Below are 14,818 nucleotides of genomic sequence, written 5' to 3'. Positions count from 1 at the left end.
CCAAAATGCTTGAGACCCAGATTTCCCAAGTGGCACAAACCACCTCTGCACAAGTTGTACCTGGAGGACAATTCCTTGGACAAACTCAACCCAATCCCAAAGGCCAAGCAAATTCTATCACCTTAATAAGTGGAACCGCTTATGAAGGGCCTAAAAACCGTAACCTAAGCACACCAGAAAAACCTAAGGAAGATGCTGCACCCAAAGACCAGGTAGAGGAACCAGAGAAACCTAAAAAGCAATCAAAACCAGAAGTAGGGAATCACACACAACAACCTTACAAACCACCTATTCCGTTCCCACAAAGGTTGAAAAACACCAAAACAGAAAACCAATCAATGAGAGGTATGGCACCTGTTAAAATGGAGCCCCAGCATAGTGATCAACCACTTTTGCATCAACAGCAACAACAGCAACAACAGCAGCAGCAGCAGCAACAACTCCTCCATATGTCAAGGCAAACTTCTCAAGCTACTGCTGCACAGATGAATCTTTTACAACAACAGAGACTAATGCAATATCAACAACATCAGCAGCAGCAACTCTTAAAGTCAATGCCTCAGCAGCAGCAACTCTTAAAGTCAATGCCTCAGCAGCAACGATCCCAGCTACCCCAACAGTTTCAACAGCAGAATATGCCTATAAGGTCTCCTGTGAAACCAGCATATGAATCTGGGATGTGTGCCAGGCGGCTGACACATTACATGTATCAGCAACAACATAGACCCGAAGTAATAACTATTCTTACTATTTGCTCTTCTAAATATGTATACTATATTATATTAATATACATTTGCACTTGATTTTTTGTAGGATAACAACATTGATTTCTGGAGGAAATTTGTCGCCGAGTACTTTGCTCCTAATGCCAAAAAGAAGTGGTGCGTTTCCATGTATGGAAGTGGCAGAGAAACAGAACGGCATGGCTGCTATGTTATCAATCTTGGATAGCGGCACGGCATGGCCATCTCTTAAAATGGAACAGAACGGGAGCGGGAAGCAGAACGGCCGATATTTAAGTGATGCGGATACTAATATAGTTAATATCAATAAACTAATATAGTTAAATTTTAGTCTGCAATCCGTTTTGTTATCTTTTCAACCCTTCTTTTTGGCTTGATCTTCTTGGATATACATCTAATAGTGATGCTTCATAGTAGTTTCTGATGAAATCTTATTTTTAATTTGTTTATCACTTAAATGAGTTGCATGCTCTGATGCCGTCATTTCTCATTTATTGTGCCGCTTTTCATGATCTGTGTGTATTCTAAATTATTTTCACTTGTTTCAGAATTCTTTCTTTTTCTTTTCCTAATTTTATTTGCTGCATTGCTGCTTTTCTAGGTTTGTTGCATCAGCCCGTCAGCTGGCAAAAGCCTTAGAAGTTCCATTGGTTAATGATTTAGGATACACAAAGAGATATGTGCGGTGCCTACAAGTAAGCTCTAATTATTGAGACATGTTCTTTAGTACTTTTTTTCTCCATATCATATAAAGTGTCACATTTAGAATGATTGTATGTCTTATATTAATTGTTATCAATGAAACATTAGTAACTGTTTCCACTAACACCCTTATTTATATTACCTCAATCCACTTAGTTACTCCACTAATTACTTTAATTAATAAGGCTATTTTAGTTATTGAAGCTCATTTTATCATGGAAAAAAGAACACTCAATTTTTTTCCAAGTGTAAGTAAGTATAAAACCTCGTACGACATGTAATATGAGACAGATGGAGTAATTACTAATTAGTAGTTGAATGCTATTGTGACTCTACTGAAACTAAATAGACTGGCAGGTTTTACTTAGATGTGTCACAAGTATTTCCACATTATGCGGTGTGTCACAAATATTTTAATGTCTGTTGTGAAGCATCAATTTGCAAAATGATTTATGCCGGGTTAAAACTCTAATCTCAATTATATAAATTTTTGTACCAATAGTTCCTGAACCTATTATTAAGAGTTTTTTTTTTTTTAATATTTTTTATTTCCTAAATATTCCTGCAATTCTGATTCATGTAGTTTTAGCACATGGATGGATTAATAGGGAATAGGCTATTCTTTTATTCCACCTTTTTAAGGGGACCAAAATGTACTACTATTAAGACTTGTGTCCTTTTCTGTTTTTGAAATGCACCAAACATAAATCAAAGCACATGTTTTGTCCGGCTCTACCAAGCCCTGCCTTCTAGATTCTAACCTAGTTCTTCAAATAAGATTTGTTGAGTAGTTTGTTTGGTAAGTGTATTTAGTATAAATGAAACGTCCAAGTTCGTACTATGTAACTTCCAGTAGGTAGCTATAGCCCCATCCAGTTAGCTAGTTACCCCATTAGTTGGTACGATGAAATTAGGTATATTTAAATAGTTGGATAATGATGACAGTGTATATAAATAAAATTGAAAGATAGTTAACTTGAAAGTTTTTAATTTCTTTAAGTATGATATCCGTTATTTTTTTTAAGTAGGGTCTGCTGAGCTTAGCTTGACAAGTTATTTCTTCTTCTTTAAATATACCAGAGAAACAGGAACTGGACCTATGGGTAAGTTGATCTGTGTACTTTTTTTTAACATTTGTGAATGGATATGAGCTTAACTGCACTGTTATTATCCGTTTATGTAAAAATTTAGGGTAAATTACTTATTAGTCCCTATAATTTCATTCTAAATAAAAATTCTGTTTTGCTCTGCAACTTAAACTGATTAAACAGATTCTTTAGTTTCCAAAAGCTATAAATAGTTCTTGCTGTCAGATTTCTTTCTATACATGTTAAGTTGATAATTAAATTGTCGTTTAAATTAAAAATATCATCAAATGATAATACAGTGGCAAATATAATACGTAGTCTTAATGACAGTGGTGGAAAAATGTCCCTTGCTAGTCCATGAATCACTTGTGTTCATTGATTGGATTATTTTTTCACGAATGCCAAGGTGAACTGGCATATTGCATATTGCTGTTTGCTTACTTATCATTTTCCATGTTTACTTATCATTTTCCATGTATACACTATTGGTTTGCACTCAATGAAAATTTAAAAAAAATTAAGGGGAAATTATTATTAATAATGGTGGCACTAATGAGCCATTTTAAAGCTGTCTCTCTCATGAGAATTGAGATATAAACTCTGTTGAGAATAGTATGATTTATTTGAGTGCATAGTTAACGACCACAAATAGCCGTATAGCAATTGACCTAAAAAACTATAGTAAGATATCTAAATGCTGACGAACTAAAGTGATACTCAATATTCATGAAAGATGAGGTATGACTCTTAAGAAAAAGATAGAAGTAACAACCTTAGTAAGTCAATAAAACAAACAAGTTTAAGCATCTACGACTTAAAGTTACTGAACGTTAAAATTCAAATTAAAAATATAGCTAATTAAACAAGGATTTTCTGAAGCATTAGCTGCTATGAATAACTGTGATTTTGAAGCAGCAATAGCAAATCAGCAACCGGTAATGCGCTGTTGGTAATGCTAATGCTGTGTATTTTCATTGTAAAAGCTGAGGGATAAAACTGTGCATCTCTTTTTTCACATTTGACTTGGTTTTAAGAGGTCGAACTATTTACAGTGTCCTGTCCCTTAAATTGAGGAAAGTTTTATTCTTTGAAATCACTTGAGTCGGACATTGTCACTGTGTTCTCAGTCAACTTAATATTGCTATCTATTTGATTGTAATGATTTGCTAATATTGGTGTTTATTTTTCTTGCATTCTCTCAGACAGCTTGTCCAAATTTCCTCGGAGAACAAGTAATTCATCTGCACTTCATAGTCAGGCGCAACAGTCTGAAGATCAATTACAGCAGCAACAACAGCATATGGCGTCCCATAACTCAAATGGTGATCAGAACTCTGTGCAAGCTGCTTCCATGCAAATTCCTTCTAACAATGGTGTGGCAAGTGTAAATAACAACGTCAATTCAGCATCTGCTTCGACTACCACCAGCACCATTGTTGGACTTCTCCACCAGAACTCTACGAATGCTAGGCAGCAAAATTCAATGAACAATGCAAGCAGTCCATATGGAGGTAATTCTTCCCATGTTCCATCCCCAGGTTCATGCAATAACACAGTGCCACAAGGGCAACCAAACTCGTCCCCTTTTCATTCACCGACACCGTCCTCATCTAACAATCCTCAAAATTCTCATCCGGGTATACCATCCGCAAATCACATGGGTGCAGCAAGCTCACCAGCTAATATTTCCTTGCAACAACAACAAACATCTATTTCCGGTGAAGCCGACCCAAGTAACGATGCTCAGAACTCGGTCCAGAAAATCATTCATGAGATGATGATGTCCTCTCAGATGAACGGAACAGGTGGAATGGTAGGTGCTAATTCTCTTGGAAATGACATGAAGAATGTAAATGGTATCCTACCAGGGAGTACTAATACTGGCCTAAACGGTGGCAATGGCATGATGGGTAATGGAGGCGTGAACAATAATCCTGGTGTTGGGGTTGGTGGTTATGGCACAATGGGTCTTGGTCCATCTGGTTTACCCAATGGAATGAGGCCAGGAATGGGAAATAATTCAGTCATGAATGGAAGAGTAGGAATGTCATCGATAACTCGGGAACAGGCTATGAATCATCAACAGGATTTGTCAAGCCAACTGCTTAGTGGGTTTCAATTTGATTAGAGCGTTTACAATGCCTGTTTGTGATCACATAACCGAGCCTTCACTCGCCACTGAAATTTCTTGCTTCTGAAAAACTACAGTAAAAATGCCTACGGACGCTGGATTAAGTATCGCAACGTGCGTCCAAACTTAAGCAGTATCTTTTGGATAGAGAGTGGTTCTTAGGCAGCTTCCTGTGCAGCATGAGGAAGCTAGATTTGCTTTCAGAACCCTCCTGATGATGGCAGAATGCAGTCGGGTAGTCATAGGTCTTTGTACTAATCTGTTTTTTTTCTCTTCTTTTACAAATATAATATATATAAGAAAATGAAAATTTGTTGGCTGGTTGTTTGGCTGATGGGGCTGATTTTCCTGTTGTATTCAGTTGTAACTTTTACTTTTTTGTATTTTTAAAATACGTTTATGACATACACAACCTTATCAGTTGATATTTTGGGGTGCAAACTGCAACTGTTTGGGAGCATATGTTGGTACACATCAATGGTGGATAAGTCTTGCATAGGGCTGATTTTAAAGCAAGAGTATTTGATGGGTGAATGATGGAAGAACAAGCAGTGTCGAAGAAAAGTGGAACTGAATAGTTTCCAGTTCCTTCATCAGGAATTTACACAATGTAATCTTTACAAGTTTACATGTTGAGAAAAGTATCAAAAAGGTTTGAAAATTTCTAAAAAAATTTAATTTTGCCTAAATATCGGAATATATTTTTACTACATATTTAAAAATGTGAAAATTTTTATTAGTTATATAAAAAGTGTTCATTTAGTTATGGTTCAGCTATGATTAAATATTTTAATTAACAAAACTTTTGAAGCCGGAACTCTGTGCATTAGAAGTTTCAGCTATTATACATCATGTTTGGGTGGCATCAGCTATTAACAATTTCAGGATTTTCCTTTTGTGGGAAAAGAACAATTTTTTATTTTATCTAAATGCAGAATATTATTGCAAATGTAGAAATTATTTTTTAAAATTCGGGATAAATGTTTGTATTGTGTTTTTTAACAATTTATTAAAAGTGATGAATTTTGAAACTTTTAAAATATTTGGAATGGAAAGTACATACGTATAAGTGGCAGATATATTGCTTACGTCATCATTACACATGTATACAAGTATATTTTCGATGTACAATTGAATCTCTGAAAAACTCTTAAATACACTCAATACACAGTAAATATCCAATATTTTTCTCAAAATATACCAAACGAATATTAATATTCAAATACACTATTTAACATAAAACAAATCTTTTTTGAGTTAAAAGGTAGTGCACTGACGGTGTAAAAAATCTTTACACTGTCATCCAATAGAAACATTTTATTTTGCCATATCATATCAGTAACTTAAAATTTACAGTATGACTTGGCGCTTAACAAGGTCGTGATTGGTTGACAGTGTAAAATATTTTTACATTGTCAGTGCATCACCCCTTTTCTCATATTTTTTTCCTCTCCATTCAGTAATATTTGAAATCAAAAGAGTAAATAGCACATACATGGTTAAGAAACAGACTTTGCTTGAAAACTAGTCAAGATCTTTTAACTTCTACTCAAACTAATTTCTTTAATCAATTTTGGTGTTTTATTTCTCACATTTGAAAAATATTCAGTAAGTTTCACATCTTCATTCTTATGATTATAATGCATGCACTTTCTTCCTAATTTTTAATTAAATTACATTATATTCCATCTATTGTCAATGTTCTATTATTTTTTGTTCAAGTTCGTTTTTGTTTAAGTCTGATAAATTTGGAGGTTAGGGTTTATGCATGGTATGAAGTCTGGTGCAAATTATACTGATATCAAACATAGAGATCAAAGTCGGAATAAGTTATATAAAGTTAATCAATGGAAGACAAGACAAAATGACAAGAAACAACTATGTATTTAAGGTAATTTACATATATGTTAATTATTAATTTAATAGTACTTGTACTTTTATATTTATGTATTTATAATCCTATGTCATGTGCTTAAAAATGATGTTTGTCATGTGCTTCAAAATTATTTTGTTTAGGTTCTAATTCATGTGATTGCCTTTTGATATGCTTACTTATGTTGACTATTTTGTTTTATGATTATAGAAAAACGACTCACGAACAACCGAGGTGCTGACGTGGTCGGTTATCTTATCATGCTTCAATGCATAAAGAGAAAGTTAAATTTTCCTATATAGTTAGATAATCATCTGGGGTTGCTGAGGGATCGTCATATGATCACAAATATATGGCTCATGACGATACATTTGCTGCTGCCATACATACTTTTGATGTACATCCTCATGCTAAACCTGCTGCTGGCACACTTCAGGGTTTTTCTGGAGGCTCTGATGATATGTCACTAATCCACCGATGTGTAAACCGTGTCACTACTCACATGTGGAAATAGATGCAGGAATTTTTATTTATTATGCTTTTAAACCTCTATTTTATGATAATTATACTAATTGAACCGTCTCACATTGATGTATTTATGTTTGTAGCATCATGAGACCCTGAAGTGTATAAACAATGGTAGGAAGATGTCAAAACTGCCATAGTCTGATGAACTATAGTTTTGGGAAGTATTAGAAGCATTTGGACTATAAGCCTTTTGTAGGAGGTATATGGTTACATTGACCATGGTCTTCTGCCGACCTTTGTTGAAAGATGAAACTCAAAGACGACATCATTTCATCTTCCATTGGTGAGATAAGTATTACTCATTATGATGTATCGTGCATCTTCTATCTCCCAATCATAGGAAGAATGTTGAATCACTTTTCAATTTAGAGATTTGAGGCACTAGACTTAATGGTGACATAATTAAGAGTTGATCCAGATGATGTCTACAAGGAAATTCTAGATACCTGAGGAGCACGTACCGATTTTCATATCTAAAGAATAATTACATAAACCAATTAACTGTCACTATATATATATATATATATATATATATATATATATATATATATATATATATAGTTGGCCCCCATGTTTGTGGAGAAAATCTATGTCTGCGTTGTCTATATTAACGACTACTTCATAGACTTAGAGAAGTATGGGGGATATCTTGTTTAGTTTACCTGTACTCTAAGTTATAAGAAGTTAGTCAATGAATGACAAGACAAAATGACAAGAAACAACTATGTATTTAAGGTAATTTACATACATGTGAATTATTAATTTCATAGTACTAGTAATTTTAGATTACTAATTTTTATTTGAACCATTTTCAGGACATGGATTCTCTAACATTTCCTGGTATCAGCAGATGGCAGTATGCTCGACTACATTGAGAAGTTAACACATGCGTTCTCGATTATCGCACTCAGGAGGAATTCGACGACTAAGCTTTATTAACATGCTCTTGACTGCATTCGCGAGGATGATATTTGTGTCACACCATATAGTGACCATCGTGAGACACTTCCATTAGAGGTGATATGGTGGTACTTTAGATTGATGGCTTACATATCTTGAGATATATACCCACATTTACCTAAGCTAATGCTAAGAGAGTAAGAGTGTTTGGGTATATGTAGGATATATTTTGGGACCCTACATTGGATTCCTTTTCTATGGTCTTCTTTAGAGATGTTGATGCGCTATTTGCATATTACCATGAGCATTTGGTATCAAAGGATGTACGTAATGTGTCACGTCCCAGTCGGAGTCGGAGTGCAATATATGGTTTCATTCAATGATTTTATAGAATTTCACATCCTTATTTAAAACAAATGCCAACATGAGATCCTCAAGCCCATATCATCAGGAAATATTAGAGGATGAATAGGAAAGAGCACACCATGTCGTGGATGTTTTACCTAAATATCATTGTATCATCACTATTGGAGAAGGTGCCGTAAGTAGAGGAAAGTCTTAGGAAGTCAGCGCCAATGCGCCAGTTGGACACCTTATAGGCGATATTAATAGATGCACAAGACACACTCAAGTATAGGAGGTCGAGGAGAAACAGGATTGTGTAGCATATCCAATAGTTGTATTTTATGTAAATATTTTGAGTTTTAATTTATGTCACTTATGTATGACTGATAGTTTAATATATACAATTTTATTTTGTGTTGAAATATTGAGTATTTTCAAATATAAACTTAAAAAAATTGAAATGAGGAAGAAGAATAGTTCCGACTTATATACCAACACAACCATTAGAAGAAGAGTTCTGATTTCCATTGTGAAGTCTCGGCCACGACTCTCCCTATCGAGCTTTTCCCTATCTCTCGTCGAAGATGATGATTCTATGCCTAACAACAAATGTACCAAATTTTGATTGCGTAAAACTTCACTTCTATTCATGTTTTTTCTCCTGTCATATATTTTATGTTTTCTGTTATGTACCTGGTGACGTAGAGATGCCATTTTAAGGAATCAATAAATTTAAGCTCCAAAAAGAACAAAAATAATTAAGAATAATGATCTAAAATTTGTAGGCCCTAAAATTTAAAAGGGACCATAAGACCCAAGTTAATAATTTTTAATAAAAAGACTTAATTTAAAAAATAAGATTCTAAAACAAAATTTTTAAAAAAATTTCTATTAAAAAAAAATCCTTTCTCCCAAAGTCACCTTAATAGTTTAAAATTTAAATATGTGCATAAAATTCAATATTATCATTCATCTCAAACTGCATAACCTATAATCAAACTCAAAAAAAAATTTTATTCATTTGACGAGAAATTCATATCTAAGTCATAATTATAAATATTTCATTCCATGCAATCAATACAATATTAAATATGAATTTCACATTATTGATATACATATTTTTTTCTTAAAATGCACTGTACTTTCCACATTTGCATGAAATACATATTTTCAATGGAATAAGATGAATCTAAAATCAAATTTGTAATATCATTAAACAGTCTAAAAACTCACAAATTCTTTTCCCCTTTCTCATTAGATGAACACCGAGTTTGTAATAGCTCATATCTGTCGTCCTATAAAACTCAAAAGCTTTTCTATATTTGCAAGGCACTTTTAAGCAGCAAATATGTGTTATTCAATCTAGTAGACACCTCAAATCTTATACCACTGTTTACACTTATCCATGCATCATCAACATAATCTTTAAACTATAGCATCCTTCCATCAAATCTTTTAACATGCTTATACTCTATCTAATTTTATGGAGGGACTTTTTTGACAATTTTTAAACCCTTTTGGACAATTAAGTTGAGTACGTGCCAAACATCTAATATGAAAAAATTTACCATCACACATTAAATTGCCTTGTACTCGAAGACGAGTATTCAAATAATCTTGCATGATATCTGACAGAGGCATTATCCAAGATAACAGTACATATGTGGTTTCATTAGAAGAAAGTTAAGAACACGTACAAGGCCGGCTAAGAAGCTGTGCAAATAGACCAGTTGCACAGGGCCTCACCTTTATTGGGGCCTCAATTTTTCAATTTTTTTTTTGTAATCTTCTATTAATTATTAATTAATAATGATAGTAATATTATTAGAATCACATCCTCACATATATTTAATAATGATAACGTTACTACTTTTATTTTATTTTTGTTATTAATGGATTTTTAAGGCAAATGAGCAAATGCTATTACAACCACTTTAAATATAATTTCCATATACAGTTCTAAAATCTAAAATTAAGTTAATAGCTATTCTCTAAATATAAGATACTTTTAAATTTTCATTATTATTTAATGTATATTAAATTTCTTTAAAATTGTTTATGATACTCACTATTTTTTATAAAATGTTTTTAATAATTATATATATAAAATTATAAATTTATTTTCTTTATTTTGAAAATTGGTGTGAGCCTTACAAAGGATAAAATAATAAAATAGTGTGATTAATAGTTAAAGAAACATTTTTAGAGAAATGATGTACACTATTCTTATATTTTATTATTATTAATTAAATTAAAAAAATTGTTTATTAAATATTAACAACTCTTTTTAATTCTCATACAATTCTTTGTTATAATGAGTATACAAAATTTTATGTACCATTTAATTAATCTAAAATTCTAAAAGGTTTTAAAAATTTAATGTTTTTTGACCTAATTAAAATCTAATTATCATATAATTAAAAAATGTATATTTAATTTTGTTTGTGACACTTTTCTCTTACTTGATCGATTAGTTAGAATAGTACTTTTTTAAATAGTTAGAAGATTAAATTAGCTTAAACTTATATTTTTATGTCATTTATAAGATTATATGTTTTTTTTTTATATTATTGATGGCATTTATAAGTTTTTATTTATATAACTTAAATAAAAAATAAATTTATTTTTTCAATTTTTGTGTTCTTTTATTAAGTCCAAACTTTAACATTAGAACAGGGCCTCCAAACATCTTGAGACGGCCCTGAACACGTATTTTCATCAACAAAATAAATTGTTAAACAAAAATAGCTCACTAGTAGATATTGTCCAAACAACCGAAGTTAGAGAAATTTGGCTTCTCCAATTTTTATGTAATGGGAAATGAACATGTACTTGAACCCCATATTAGAGGGTTCGATTCTCACGAAAGGCAAAATTTTTATTAAAGAGGGGTAAAGAAAATCGTGAGGCCAAATAAAGCATGCTGCGTGATTTGGTTGATTGAGATTAGGCTAAATAATTCGTCCAAACTACAAAGACTCAAGTAGAAACTTTTATAAATAAATACATGACGACTTAGATGCAAAGTTCTATAATTTTAACAAGACTTGGAATTTTTTCCGATGGTAAAATCCGTGCTTCAAAAATTGCACACAGCTCTTTCAATGCCATTTTCATCTTTGCCGATTTTAGTAAAATTATTCTAACGTATTGAAAATATTTTCTTACGAGTTTCATCTTGATCTTGTGCATCCAAACTCATAACTATTGGATTCCACAAAGCAGAGTCTTTTCTTTATTTTTTGGCCTGAAGTTAACCACTTTATCTTTAGTTTCTTTTTGACAGATCCGAGAAAGAAATTATGCAGACAGTAAATAACTCCTAGATTTGCTAAAATAAATAATCTTAATTTGCTTTTTTTTTTTATAAAAAACTCCATACCAAAAGTAATTAAAGCTTCATGAATTTACTTGAATGAACCCTTCCTGTGTTATACTATCTCTTTGAGTAATTTCCCTATTTAGCTCTATGTATATTTTGCATGTAAATTTGTAACATATGTGAAGGATACAACATGATATAGAAAGTTTCCCACTGATACTGTACAATAGCTTAGCCCTATAACTAACTGCAACTAACTGTTGGAATATTAATATTTGTTTTGAATTAATATTTGTTTTTAGTCAGTTAATAAAACTCCTATTCAAAAGGAGTATCTAGGTTAAGACCTATTCTTTAGCATAGTGTGCTGAAAAATAGGAAGTTCAGTTTATGTAAGACTACTTATGCAGCCAGCCCGTCTTTCTGTTTTTAATATGGGTTTTTCTAACCTATGCAACATTGCATAGGATAAGAGACCATTAATACACCACTTTTTAAATATAAATTACCATATTAATTATTATTTATGCTGATCCATTAATTGGGTGGGAGAGAGAAACTATACAACATTACTTTTCAAAAGAAAAATAATTAATATGATACTTTATATGGAAGGAAATAATATAGTAATTGTCTTTATCCTATGCAAGGTTGCATAGGTTAGAAAAACCCTTTTAATATTAAGCAAAGTTTACAATTTCAATTACTTGCATTCTTACCTTGTTCAACACTAACTGTCTAAAACCGTTAGAAGCAGTTATAACAAGTCTAACTAATTGTAACAAACTGACTGACATCTGTCACCCAGTCTCAGCATTACCTGCTATAGCAAGTCATCAAAAGGATCTATAAATTGATCCAATGCAGTGTAATCATTAACTATTTCAACAGATTCAGTCTCATAGAATCCAAAAAATTCATGACTAATATTCAAGATTCTAACCTCTCATCATTTGCTGAATAAAGCTCTTATTCACAAAATGGTTATGCTCTATATGCCAGGCCTCGATGCAGCATTGTACTTGTCACCGTTCACAGTACTTCCTAATTTGAAAAATTCATGTGGCAAACCAAGACCAGTAGTCCTTGCTCTCAGGTTTGTTGAAAATGCTTTCAGTTATTTCTTCCTTCACAATGTTGCATCTCAGCACTCGATTCTTTTTCTTCTTTTGGTTAGCCGTGTATCGGATGGTATGCAGACAATAGATGAGCTACTAACATGCAATCAGAAAAGAAAAAGGGATCAAAACGGTTCATTTACTCCGAATTCTCAATCAGGTCTGCAGAATAACTTTTTTGCATCAGTTTCATTTTATCAGTTACATTTTAAAGCACTTAACACAATTTTCATCTTTGTGCAGAAGATGACTGGGATGGCACACTCAATCTATCATTCACGGAGCTTACAAAAGACATACGTTTCCCTGTGAGAGACTATACACTAACCGATACAGAGCTGGATGAGAATAAATATCCTGTTGATAAGCCAGGTGATTTTAGTTCTTTTACCAATTTTATGTTAATCTTTATGACCATTTTGCTTACTTAAAAGTTTTTTTTCTTAGCCAATTTTGTACCGGTTTTGAGTCTACATTTCCTTACGACTCGGGCGTCCTTTTCATTGAATGTTAGCAATTGATTGAGAGATGGTATTTTATAGTAATAGTATTAATGTAATCTTTGTTTGTTCTCTTTTTTGCATGGTTTTTGACTTATCCTATTTTTCTGCATAGTGCATAACAAGAAAGGGGTTTGAACTGACTAGAGTCACTTTGTGGATCTCCAAGGACAGGTTAGATAAATTAGTTAAACGTTCAAGTCGTATAATTAATTACAAAACAAGGTAATTTGTCGAGTTTTTTCTTTTATTTGATCAAAATATTGATGTCGCGCAGATTTAGTGGAACAACGGCTGAAATATTTCAGGTTGTGCGTTTTTTACAATGCTAAGTTATTTCATATGAAATTATATACTCATTTTTGTTGACACAACTTCAACTCTTTCTCTTGTTTAGGACGAATTTGTGAAACTTGTCAAGAAAGAAACCATTCTTGTTGGACACTCCTTGGAACATGATTTATCATCGTTGAATATATCACATGACTTGGTCATTGACATGGCGGTATTATACAAATACCCCGAGGGTCTTCTCATAAATCTGCTCGGTGGTCCAAATCTGCTGGGTCTTCGCGTAAACATTCTCTACGGTATCTTGCTAAAAGATTTCTTTTAAGGGAGATACAGCAACCGCTTACACTTGAATAATCAAAACATTTATAGAAACATCATAAGCAGTGTAGGATAGTCGAGTAGTTAGACGTCGAAAAAGATCAAGGAAAACTCAGTTAAACCATCAAGAAAGGTTTCAATTTAAATATTATATTGATTCATGAAAGGACATTTTAGCAAGTCATTTGATCAATGAAACAAATCTTTGCTGTTTGCTTCTTTCATTTTTTTTTCTTTATTTCTGGAATAAAATGGTGAAAGCCTAAAAAGAACTACAAATCTTTAACAATTAGAAATATTAACTTATATCCGTCTAGTCTTTGGAAGTAATATTTTTATACAAATGAAATATTATTGAGATTATATATATATATATATATATATATATATATATATATATATATATATATATATATATATATATATATATATATATATATATATATATATATATATATATATATATATATATATATAGGGCTGTCTCAAGATGTTTGGAGTGTTAAAGTTTGGACTTAATAAAAGAACATAAAAATTGAAAAAATAAATTTATTTTTTATTTAAGTTATATAAATAAAAACTTATAAATGCCATCAATAATATAAAAAAAAAATACATATAATCTTATAAATGACATAAAAATATAAGTTTAAGCTAATTTAATCTTCTAACTAATAACATAATTAAATATACATTTTTTAATTATATGATAATTAGATTTTAATTAGGTCAAAAAACATTAAATTTTTAAAACCTTTTAGAATTTTAGATTAATTAAATGGTACATAAAATTTTGTATACTCATTATAACAAAGAATTGTATGAGAATTAAAAAGAGTTGTTAATATTTAATAAACAATTTTTTTTAATTTAATTAATAATAATAAAATATAAGAATAGTGTACATCATTTCTCTAAAAATGTTTCTTTAACTATTAATCACACTATTTTATTAT

The 14,818-nt window shown here is 31.6% G+C and overlaps 2 protein-coding genes across 2 annotated transcripts; both read left to right on the top strand.

Annotated features, from left to right (window-relative positions):
* The first annotated feature begins 5 nt into the window (after positions 1 to 5).
* On the top strand, positions 6 to 5,403 carry LOC131598349 (transcriptional corepressor SEUSS-like). The gene is made up of 5 exons (XM_058870962.1): positions 6 to 731; positions 814 to 920; positions 1,292 to 1,344; positions 2,474 to 2,548; positions 3,736 to 5,403. The coding sequence occupies exons 1-5, from the start codon at positions 6 to 8 to the stop codon at positions 4,659 to 4,661; spliced, it is 1,887 nt and encodes a 628-aa protein (XP_058726945.1). The 3' UTR covers positions 4,662 to 5,403.
* A 7,209-nt stretch (positions 5,404 to 12,612) lies between these two features.
* On the top strand, positions 12,613 to 13,866 carry LOC131598348 (small RNA degrading nuclease 5-like). Its single transcript, XM_058870961.1, has 6 exons — positions 12,613 to 12,910; positions 12,994 to 13,122; positions 13,198 to 13,259; positions 13,366 to 13,424; positions 13,528 to 13,558; positions 13,648 to 13,866. Exons 1-6 carry the CDS (start codon positions 12,613 to 12,615, stop codon positions 13,864 to 13,866), a joined length of 798 nt encoding a protein of 265 aa, XP_058726944.1.
* The last annotated feature ends 952 nt before the right edge of the window (positions 13,867 to 14,818 follow it).

This window comes from Vicia villosa, linkage group LG4, assembly GCF_029867415.1.
Source record: "Vicia villosa cultivar HV-30 ecotype Madison, WI linkage group LG4, Vvil1.0, whole genome shotgun sequence".
Classification (NCBI taxonomy): domain Eukaryota; kingdom Viridiplantae; phylum Streptophyta; class Magnoliopsida; order Fabales; family Fabaceae; genus Vicia; species Vicia villosa.
The sequence above is the reverse complement of the archived record's forward strand: the minus strand, read 5'-3'. Positions and strand labels throughout refer to the sequence as shown.

Coding starts and splice junctions, on each gene's coding strand:
- LOC131598348 (XM_058870961.1), top strand. CDS start 12,613: ATGGTTATGCTCTATATGCCAGGCCTCGATGCAGCATTGTACTTGTCA. Junction 12,911..12,993: donor TACTCCGAATTCTCAATCAG/GTCTGCAGAATA, acceptor ATCTTTGTGCAG/AAGATGACTGGGATGGCACA. Junction 13,559..13,647: donor CAACGGCTGAAATATTTCAG/GTTGTGCGTTTT, acceptor TCTCTTGTTTAG/GACGAATTTGTGAAACTTGT.
- LOC131598349 (XM_058870962.1), top strand. CDS start 6: ATGCTTGAGACCCAGATTTCCCAAGTGGCACAAACCACCTCTGCACAA. Junction 1,345..2,473: donor CTGCATTGCTGCTTTTCTAG/GTTTGTTGCATC, acceptor TTTTTTAAGTAG/GGTCTGCTGAGCTTAGCTTG. Junction 2,549..3,735: donor AACAGGAACTGGACCTATGG/GTAAGTTGATCT, acceptor GCATTCTCTCAG/ACAGCTTGTCCAAATTTCCT.